The sequence below is a fragment of the Erinaceus europaeus genome, chromosome 20 (assembly GCF_950295315.1).
Source record: "Erinaceus europaeus chromosome 20, mEriEur2.1, whole genome shotgun sequence".
Classification (NCBI taxonomy): Eukaryota; Metazoa; Chordata; class Mammalia; order Eulipotyphla; family Erinaceidae; genus Erinaceus; species Erinaceus europaeus.
In genome coordinates, this window is record NC_080181.1 from 55,131,160 (window position 1) to 55,141,639 (window position 10,480).

The 10,480-nt window shown below is 53.7% G+C and overlaps 1 protein-coding gene and 1 non-coding gene across 6 annotated transcripts; both read left to right on the forward strand.

The window, feature by feature from the left end:
* On the forward strand, nt 1–9,585 carry ISG20 (interferon stimulated exonuclease gene 20). Of its 5 annotated transcripts, none has more exons than XM_060179394.1 (4): nt 18–290; nt 528–779; nt 7,763–7,963; nt 9,237–9,585. In XM_060179394.1, the coding sequence occupies exons 2-4, from the start codon at nt 552–554 to the stop codon at nt 9,558–9,560; spliced, it is 753 nt and encodes a 250-aa protein (XP_060035377.1). In that variant the 5' UTR covers nt 18–290; nt 528–551; the 3' UTR covers nt 9,561–9,585. The 5 variants fall into 5 exon arrangements, with proteins under 5 accessions (XP_060035378.1, XP_060035377.1, XP_060035375.1 ...); XM_060179392.1 differs by having other exon boundaries at nt 19–302; nt 416–779; XM_060179391.1 differs by having other exon boundaries at nt 20–302.
* LOC132535208 (U6 spliceosomal RNA) lies at nt 9,451–9,557 on the forward strand. The gene has a single exon (XR_009546977.1). It is a non-coding gene; the product is annotated as a U6 spliceosomal RNA (small nuclear RNA).
* Nucleotides 9,586–10,480: the final 895 nt, after the last annotated feature.

Below are 10,480 nucleotides of genomic sequence, written 5' to 3' on the forward strand. Positions count from 1 at the left end.
CTGAGGAGGGGCCAGGGGCCAAAACAGGACGGGAGGGGAGGGGGCGGGAGAGAGACTGCGCTGCCTGCTTCATGGGTCCTGACTCAGACCCGGAGCTCCCCGCCTACCAGCAGATAATTCAGCCTTGTGCCTGGCCTCCCGCCCCTGACTTCACTGGATAACAAACTAGAAACTGAAACAGACTGATTGCTCAGCCTGAAATCAGAGGTGACTCACAGCTCTGAGCATCCACAGTAGTGGAGAGCTGGCACCAGAGAGGCGGACGTGAGCCCAGGGTTCGGGAGCCTCAGGTGATATCTTGGGTATGTGTTTCTCAGGGGCTGTGGCCGGTGATAAGAGTTTGAAGGGAACCTTGGGCGGTCCCTGGCACAGCCAGGCTGGGTAACAGGTGGCCAACTTTCCTTGCTCCATCCAGGTGGTGTTGCTGACACAGGGCAGGACAGGGAACCAGTGGCATGCCCCCAAGCAGGGCGGGAGAAACCCTTGGGGCTGGGCTGGCCCCAAAGGGTGCTGTCCCCTCTTTCCAGCCTGTCTGAAGACCCCCAGGGAGCATGGCAAGAAACAGGGAGGTTGTGGCCATGGACTGCGAGATGGTAGGCGTGGGACCCAGCAGGGAGAGTGGCCTGGCCCGCTGTAGCCTGGTGGACGTGCACGGAGCTGTGCTCTATGACAAGTTCATCCGGCCGGAGGGCAAGATCACCGACTACAGGACCCAGGTCAGCGGGGTCACACCTACGCTGATGGCAGGAGCCACACCGTTTGCTGTGGCCAGACGAGAGGTGAGTGGAAGTGAAGGACACCCCTCCCCAAACACAGACACACTTCCCGTGGCCCTCATCCCTCCACTCCAGGAGCTGGAACTGGGGCTGGGACCCCAGTCCTATCAGGTCCCCCAAAAGCCTTGCACAGGGAGCTCCAGGGATGGAGTCTGCCTCTAGGGACTCGGTGACAGCCTGGAATTTCCCAGCAGGGAGCAGTCATTGGGGCATCTAGTCTACCTCCTGGTTGTGAGCAGGAAAAATAGCCCCCTCCCCATGTTCTGTCATGGGGATGTGGCGGCTAGAGTCTGCCTTTTTTTGTTTTCTATTGAGATTCACTTTCCTTATTTAATATGAGATAGAACACACACACACACAGAGAGAGAGAGAGAGAGAGAGCACCAGTCTGGTACATGCCCCACTGGTAGTTGGACCAGGAGCTTCAGGAGTGCAAGCCCTGCGTTATGCCTTCTGAGCTATTACCTCCCTGGCCACCAGATTCCGCATTCTGTCCTCCACATTGCCTTCCACCTTTGAGCCCCACTGGGAAAATGGAGGCCTCAGTGGCTGGGCCTTCGACAGTGGACTCCACCCCCTCCTCCTGCGGGACAGACTAGGGTCCGACCCTCCTGAGCTTGCTCCCCCAGGCTCCTGCAGGACAGACCAGGGTCCGACCCTCCTGAGCTTGCTCCCCCAGGATGTCCTCTCACTTGTTAGTTACCATGCACCTCAAGATCTCCACCCTCCGGCGCCTTTTGTTGCGGTTTCTGCTCCAGGTCTAACTTTCAGTTTCTCTGACTCAGTAAGTAGAAAAGAAACTCAAACACCTTTCAAGGAGGCACTTGGGAGGGCCCTGTGGGGAGGGTTCAGGAGGGCGAGAGCAGGCTTCAGTTTTCAGCCTCAGCAGGTCCAGCTGGGGCTGGGGCTGGGGCTGGTGCTGGGGCTGGGGAAGTCCCTGGTCACAAGGGCGTGAGCTCCAGGCACACTCTGTGCTCAGCCAGGCTGAAGGGGGACAATCCCAGGAGAAACTCCTATGTACTGAGCACACCCAGCAGTGAATTCACTTGCCACCTCCTGCCAACTCGGGCAAGGACACTCCCTGCTCCCCGGTGGCCAAGCCCAGAGTGCCCGAGGAGCTTCCTCATCTCTCTGGCGTGAGGCTTGAGGAAGACTCGCCCCCCACCCCCACCCCCCAAGGTCAGCACTGCGTTTTCCCTGTTATGCCATATTCCAGATGAGGAAACTGAGGCTGGTAGGGACTAAGTACGCCGTGTTGCTGTGGCAATTGGAACAAAGTCTCACAAACCAGGTGGCGTAAAACAGAGATGAATTAGCTCCAGGTTGAGTGGCAATCTGAGGTGGAGGCCTGAGCCAGGGCAGGTTAGGGGGTGGGGGAGAGTCTGTTGAGGCCTCTCTCTGTTCCTGGGGGCCTGGTGGCTGTCTTTGGTGTTTCTTGACTTGTAGAAGTGTCACCTGCCATCAATATGCAAGATCCCCTGGCACTGTCCTTTTGTGTATCTCTGGAACGGAACCCCTCTTTCCCCCCCAACCCCACATCACATTGGACCAGGTGTCACCCTGCCTGGCTTTGACTGCACCTTCACAAACCACTCCTGCAATCAGCCTGTTTCTGCAGAAGTCACATCTTGAGCTCCCAGGATGCTCAGACTGTCAGCCCGTGCATTAGGGAGGGACACGGGACTTGAACCCAAGGATCTCACACTGGTTCAGAAAAACTAAAGTGGGAGAACTCAAGGGCCAGGTTTCAAAAGTCAGACTCCCAAACTCTGAGCTGAGTGTTCAATAGAGGCCCAGCAGCTGGATGTGGCCAGAAAGTGTCTGGACAAGGGTGAGACCTGCTGGCCCTACAGTCAACTACACTGCATTGCAAAAGTCCCCTTGAGAGAAGAACCGTAAAACTCATTCAGCCACTTAAAAAAAAAAATCTTTTTACTTATTTATTATTGGATAGAGGCAGAGAGAAATTGAGACAGGAGAGGGAGGTAGAAGGGGGAAGAGATAGACACCTACAGTCCTATCTTGCCACTTGTGAAGGTTTCCCCCTGCAGGTGGGGACAAGGGGCTTGAACGAAGGTGTTTGTGCACTGTAATGTGAGCGCTTAACCAGGTGTGCCACCGCCTGGCTCCATCAGTGGCTATTTTTCTTTTCTTTTTTTAAAAAACATTTTTATTATATTTATTTATTTATTGGATAGAGACAGTTAGAAATCGAGGGGGGGGTCGGGCGGTGGCACAGTGGGTTAAGTGCATGTCACGCAAAGCACAAAGACCGGCGTAAGGATCCTGGTTCGAGCCCCAGGCTCCCCACCTGCAGGGGAGTCGCTTCCCAGGCGGTGAAGCAGGTCTGCAGGTGTCTGTCTTTCTCTCCCCCTCTCTGTCTTCCCCTCCTCTCTCCATTTCTCTCTGTCCTATCCAACAACAAACAACATCAACAATGGCAATAATAATAACCACAACGAGGCTACAACAACAAGGGCAACAAAAGGGGAAAAAATGGCCTGCAGGAGCGGTGGATTCATGGTGCAGGCACCAAGCCCAGCAATAACCCTGGAGGAAAAAAAAAAGAAATCGAGAGAGAAGGGGGTGATAGGGAGAGACAGAGACACACCTGCAGCTCTGCTTCACCACTCGCAAAGCTTTCCTACTGCGGGTCGGGGCCGGGGGCTGGAACCTGGGCCCTTGAGCTTTGTAACCTGTGCGCTCAACCAGGTATGCCACCACCTGGCCCCTCTTTTTTTTTTTTTTTTTAAGATTTCATTTATTAATGAGAAAGATAGGAGGAGAGAGAGAGAAAGAACCAGATATCACTCTGGTACATGTGCTACTGGGGATTGAACTTGGGACCTCATGGTCGAAAAGCCAATGCTTTATCCATTGCACAACCTCCTGGACCACTATTTTCCCTCCCTCCCTCCCTCCCTCCCTTCCTTCCTTCCTTCCTTCCTTCCTTTTTATTTTCTTTCTGTCTTACTTGATAGGGCAATTGAGAAGGGAGGGAGAAATAGAGTAAGAGAGAGAGAGACACCTGCAGCCCTGCTTCACCACTCCTGAAGCTTTCCCCCTGCCAGCGGGGACCAGGGACTCGAACCTGGGTCCTTGTACATTGTAACATTTGTGCTCAACCAGGTGCACCACCACCCGGCCCTGTTCAGTTACTTTTAAAAAAAAATATATTTACTTATTCCCTTTTGTTGCCCTTGTTGTTTTATTGTTGTAGTTATTATTGTTGTTATTGATGTCATTGTTGGATAGGACAGAAAGAAATGGAGAGAGGAGGGGAAGACAGAGGGGGAGAGAAGACAGACACCTGCAGACCTGCTTCACCGCTTGTGAAGTGACTCCCCTACAGGTGGGGAGCCAGGGGCTTGAACCGGGATCCTTATGCCCGTCCTTGCACTTTGCACCACGTGCGCTTAACCCGCCACATTACCGCCCGACTCCTGTTCAGTCACTTTTAATGGCAATTATATGTTGAAAACTTGGGATATATTAAGTTTAAATGGAATTTTTGGAAATTGATGTTACTTTTATTTGTTATTTTTCAAGGTTGATATGTGTACTTAGAGAGAGAGAGAGAGAGAGAACACTTCTGGCATACATGGGGTCAGGGACTGAACCTGAGACTGCGGCTGGAGTTGCTTTTGCTTCCCAAGGTGAAGATGGCCCCTGGTTCAGCTTCAGGACCCACGAGGGGGGGAGGGGAGCCCTGCCCGAGGGAGGCACTTCCCTCTCTGCGGGGACACCTGCCCCCTGAACAGAGGCTGGTCTAGGAGCTCACACCTCCTGCTCTGTCCCTCACCTTCCAGGGTGAGGGTCTTCCCTGCCCACTGCTTAGGCGGAGGGCTGCCAGCCTCCCCACCCCGCCCAGCTGGGACACAACACCTCCTTCTCCCCAGATAACCTGCAGTCCCTCCCTGGGCTTCCAAACTCCTCTCTGCCTCCCTTCCCAGCAAATAAAAGACTCACTCCAGGAAGCTGGCTGCTGGGAGGGCGGCACAGAGACCAGAGGGAGGTGGCTGGAGGCAGCCCAGCTTCCCTGACCTAGGTCACAGCACGCTGTTGAGGTCATACCTCCAGCCGCTGTCCCTGGGGATAGACTAGAAGGGGAGAACAAACCATCACTCTCTCCCTCACCCCATGCCCTGGGGGTCTGGCTAGAGGGAAGAGAGGGCTCCTTGTCTCCTCTCTCAGCAGCCAGGAATAAATGAATGAGTGAGTGAATGAATGAATGAAGTGCATGTGAATCAAGGAAATTGCCATTCTGAGCTGCTTACGGGCTTCACTGAAGAAGCTTCCAGATTCTTCAGCTGTGAAGAATAGCTTGGAACATACCTCCAGGAACTCAGGGTCTTTGCTCTGGATTTTTATTTTTTTAAATTGGTCAGTTTGTTTCTTTTGAGAGGGGGGGGAGAGAGAGAGAGAGGGAGGGAGGGAGGGAGAGAGAGAGAGAGAGAGAGAGAGAGAGAGGCTTCAGAGCAGCACTTCATCACACACAGTTCTTGGACTGAACCCGGGGCTCCACACATGCAAGCCCTGTGCTGTGTCATTCAGTCACCACCCTGGCTACCAGGCCCCCTCTAGGTTTTTTTTTTTTAAAAAGACTTTTTAAATAATTTTATTTATTTTCCCTGTTGTTGCCCTTGTTGTCTTATTGTTGCAGTTATTATTGTTGTTATTGATGTCATTGTTGTTGGATAGGACAGAGAGAAATGGAGAGAGAAGGGGAAGACAGAGAGGGGGAGAGAAAGACAGACACCTGCAGACCTGCTTCACCGCCTGTGAAGAGACTCCCCTGCAGGTGGGGAGCCGGGGGCTCGAACCTGGATCCTTATGCCGGTCCTAGTGCTTTGTACCACATGCGCTTAACCCACTGCACTGCCGCTCGGCTCCCTCTAGGTTTTTTTAATTTATTTTTATTTTTTATTTGCTTTTCCTTTTGTTGCCCTTGTTGTTTAACATTGTTGTGGTTACTGATGTTGTTGTTGGATAGGACAGACAGAAATAGAGAGAGGAGGGGAACACAGAGAGGGGAGAGAAAGACAGACACCTGCAGACCTGCTTCACCGTCTGTGAAGTGACTCCCCTGCAGGTGGGGAGCCGGGGGCTTGAACAGGATCCTTATGCCGGCCCTTGTGATTTGTGCTACATGCGCTTAACCTGCTGCACTACCGCCCGACTCCCCCCCCTTTTTTTTCTTTTGCCTCCAAGGTTATTGCTAGAGCTGGTGCCTGCACTATGAATCTGCTGCTCCTGGAGGCCATTTTTTCCCTTTTGTTGCCCTTGTTGTTTATCATTGTTGCTGCTATTGTTATTGTTGCTGTTGTTGCTGTCGTTGTTGTTGGATAGGACAGAGAGAAATGGAGAGAGGAGGGGAAGACAGAGAAGGGGAGAGAAAGACACCTGCAAACCTGCTTCATCGCTTGCAATGTGACCCCCCTGCAGGTGGGGAGCCAGAGGGCTCAAACCGGGATCCTTACGCTGGTCCTTGCGCTTCAGGCAATAATAAAACCTAGAGGGGGCCTAGCTTGGAAAAGCCTGGGTAGTCTAAGGGATGGAGTGGAAGGAGGATACAGGCAGACAGAGGGACACAGACCTTTGTGCCTCCTCTCTGTGGGTGAATGGTCGGATGAGCCCCATATTCAGAGTTCAAGATATGACCCTGGGTTGGGAGGTGGCCGAGTGGCAGAGCACCTGCCTGCGTGTGTGAGCTGAGTCATGTGTTCTGTCCCCAGCACCATGTGAGAGCAGCAGGGAGAGCTCTACGGGTGGTGGGGCAAGGCTGTGCGCCCTCTCTCTCTCTCTCTGTCCAGAGAGGTGGCTTGTGCATGAGACCCTGGATTCAATCTCCAGCACGACATGAAAGAAACAGAGAGATGGAGAAAGAAAGAAGGGAGGGAAAAGAGAAAGATTCCTTAAATAGGGACCCAGCGGCAGTGCTCTGCTCTGGATTAAGCTGTGGACAGCCTGTCATGAGTGACTGTGACAGCATCAGCGCTCCAGCTGCATGACCCAGTGCGCCTCTTAACCTCCCTGGCCCCCAGCTCTGAAATTAGAAACTCAAACTTCCAGTATGGTGGCAGGGAAGTCCCTGGCTCTCATCCCTCCAGTCCCTCCCCTTGGGTCTTTCCAGGACTCTGAGCCGCCCCACCTTCCACACCCCTGCCTCCCCTCTGACTTGGGGTGGGTACCTGGCCAGGCCAGTGGGTCACACCTCCACACGCCTTCCCTGGGCTCCAGCTGGCTCCCCCCTCCCAGCGTATTCTCACTCCAGAAAGTGTGGACAGTCCTCTCCAGACCCTCAACTAACAGATAAGAACCGGAGCCCAGAGAGGGTGTTTGACATCCGAGAGCACACAGCCTGTCCCAGGCTTTCCTGCCTCCGCAGACATCCGGTCCTGTGAGGGAGCTGCCCTCCCTCTGCTGAATAGCCAGTTCTCCCTGCTCCCTCCTCTGCTTCTCCACCCCTTCAGATTTCATCTGTCTCATGGTTTGTCCTGGGGTGACTGTCAGCCCCCCCCCCCCACTCCAGGAGGCCTCATCAGCATGACTTGGTTCTCTGACACCTGGGTGTGATTTGGGCCAGGTCCATGGGGAGTGGGTGGAGGGGCCAGAAACAAAGGGTGTCACCATGGCTGGCATCCTCCACGGGGAATGGTCCCTGGAGCCCTGGCTCTGAGCTCCTGCACCCTCAGCACCCAGTGTGTGGACCCACCCCCACCCCCACCCCCAGTCCAGCTCTCAGCACCGGCCCAGCTGACGGCTGCTAAGTCTGGGCGCCTCTCCGATGTGCTGGCGTCACCACAGGGCCCGTTTCTTGCCTCCAGCTGGTTTCTGAGAGGCACGGGCACCACTGCCAGCCACGGCTCCCCCCACTCCAGGACGCAGATGAGTAGGTGGGATGCCTGAAGCCCAGAGAAGGAGGGCAGTTGGCCCAAGGCCACACAGCGAGTGGGGAGGCCAACAGAGTGTGTGTGTCCCCTCAGGTCCTGCAGCTCCTGGAGGGCAAGCTGGTGGTGGGGCATGACCTGAGACACGACTTCGAGGCGCTCAAGGTGGACATGGCTCGCTTCGCCATCTACGACACGGCCACCGACCGGCTGCTGTGGCAGGCGGCCAGGCTGGGCAACTGCCAGCGTGTGTCCCTCCGGGTGCTGTGCGAACAGCTCCTGGGGTACAGCATCCAGGTGAGGCCCAGCTCCCCGCCCGCAGCCCCAGTAAAGGCTTGGCTTGTTTGCTTGAGGGTTTATCTATTTTCTGTCTTTCTTTTTAAAATTATATTTATTTATTTTCCCTTTTGTTGCCCTTGTTTTTATTGTTGCTATTGTTATTGATGTTGCTGTTGTTGGATAGGACAGAGAGAAATGGAGAGAGGAGGGGAAGACAGAAGGGGAGAGAAAGATAGACACCTGCAGACCTGCTTCACCACCTGTGAAGCGACTCCCCTGCAGGTGGGGAGCCGGGGGCTCGAACCGGGAGCCTCCCGCCAGTCCTTGCGCTTTGCACCATGTGTGCTTAACCCGCTGTGCTACTGCCCGACTCCTGGTTTATCTATTTTCTTAGAGGATGAGAGACCAGAGGTCAGGCCTGAATGCCCTGAGCTTTGACACTGAGCTCCTTGAACCTGACTTCCTTTCGCCCAACTCCTTTAAAAAAATTTTTTTAAATTATCTTTATTTATTTATTGGATAGAGACAGCTAGAAGTCAAGAAGAAGAGAGAGATAAAGATTGAGAGAGACATTTGCAGCCTTGTTTCACCACTTGCAAAGCTTTCCTCCTGCAGATGGGGACTGGGGGCTCAAACTGGGGACCTTACACATTGTAACATGTGTGCTTAACCAGGTGCACCACCACATGGCCCATTGAAAGTCTCTTGTATAACCATTACACTATCTTCCTAGCCATGTATATTTCTGTTTTCTTTATATATATATATTCCCTTGTTGTTTCATTGTTGTAGTTGTTGTTGTTGGATAGGACAGAGAGAAATGGAGAGAGGAGGGGAAGACAGAGAGGGGGAGAGAAAGACAGACACCTGCAGACCTGCTTCACTGCTTGTGAAGCGACTCCCCTGCAGGTGGGGAGCCAGGGGCTTGAACCGGGATCCTTACCCTTGCTCTTTGCACCACGTGCACTTAACCCACTACGCTACCGCCCGACTCCCTCATATTTCTGTTTTCTACGTGCCTGGGACTGAAGGCTTCTGGCGAGAGCTGAATCTGCCCCTCTGTTCCAAGCAGGCTGGTAGTGCCCTTCACTGGAAACACCTGGGGAGGGGCACAGACTGCTCAGGATGCTATATTTGTACTTGGCCATGGGGTTTAGGGTCCAGCCGGTGTGCCCAGACTGTGCCAGGCCTCAGGAAACTGTGAGCGTCTGGAAACCAGGGTGTGAGCGAGGAAGCTGGGTCTGCTGGGCCTAGGAGTCAGGTACCCACTCTCACTGTGTCTGCAGAACAGCCGGTCTGGACACAGCTCCGTGGAAGATGCCAGAGCCACGATGCAGCTCTACCTGTTATCCAAGCAGCTGCGGAACCGAGCCCGCTAAGGATGGACCCCCCGGAGCCATGGGACCCACCGGCACTCGGTGCTCCCCAGGACCAGCCCTCAGACCCTCTGTTTCCCCGCCCGGCTTCTCGAAGACGCATCTTTGGTAGTAAAAGCCTCTCTATTTGTGCTCTCTTTGGCAGCACACACACTAAAATTGGAACAACACAGAGAAGATTAGCATGGCCTCTGCGCAGGGATGACAAGCAAATTTGTGAAGCGTTCCATATTTTCTAACAATAAAAAAAAAAACAATACTCTATTTTCTCTACTTCACTGGCTCCATGCACCTTTTCCTTTCCTCTGAGTGGGTGTGTGTGTGTGTGGGGGGGTGGGCCTTGGGAGCCAGTGACAACAGTGTCTGGATCCTGGACTCCGAGGGTCTAGAGGGAGTGTGCCTCTGCTCTCTGTCCCCTTCTGGCTGCATCTCTGTGCAGGGGTGGCACTATTTCCTGGTGTGTGTGTGTGTGTGTGTGTGTGTGTGTGTGTGTGTGTGTGTGTGGCCCCTAGCTCCAAGGTCCTTTATTCCTGTCTGGAAATTGTCGTCCCAGCCCTGGTGAGCTGCTCAGCCAAGAGCCAGAGTGTGATGGTGCCACCCCTGGAGACTTCCACATGTCACAGCCCTCATCTCATTTGTAAGATGTAGCCGGACTCTGGAGGACAGAGAACTGGTCCTGCTGCTCTAGCAGCCTTGTGACCCGGGCTCGTGGCTCACCTTCCCTGTGCCTCTGTGGTCCTTGGCACCAGGGCCCTCAGGGATTCTCATGCCTGGATACTGGAATCACATGAGCAGAATCACCCGAGGGCATGGGCCTCCCTCCTTCACCCCAGCCTGAGACTCAGCAGCCCTGGGGCAGGGCTGAGAATTTGCTCTACTTGTTTTTTTTCCTTTTTTTTTTTCATGTGGCTCCAAGGCCTCATGCAGTTGTGACATTACTGCCAAGTATCCTCCTTGGGCCAGTTCTCCCGTTTAAAGAGATGCCACAGTGCTGTTCTGCTGTCCTTGGAGCTCCCAGGTGCTGCCTTTGCATGTGATCTTCCCAGTGAGTGCACTCTGGGCCCTGGAACCTGTATTTCTAACATATTCTCTCTTTTTAAAATATTGATTTCTCTTGTTGCCTTTGTTGTTTTATTGTTGTAGTTATTGATGTCATTGT

Coding starts and splice junctions, on each gene's coding strand:
- ISG20 (XM_060179394.1), top strand. CDS start 552: ATGGCAAGAAACAGGGAGGTTGTGGCCATGGACTGCGAGATGGTAGGC. Junction 780..7,762: donor TTGCTGTGGCCAGACGAGAG/GTGAGTGGAAGT, acceptor GTGTCCCCTCAG/GTCCTGCAGCTCCTGGAGGG. Junction 7,964..9,236: donor TCCTGGGGTACAGCATCCAG/GTGAGGCCCAGC, acceptor TCTGCAGAACAG/CCGGTCTGGACACAGCTCCG.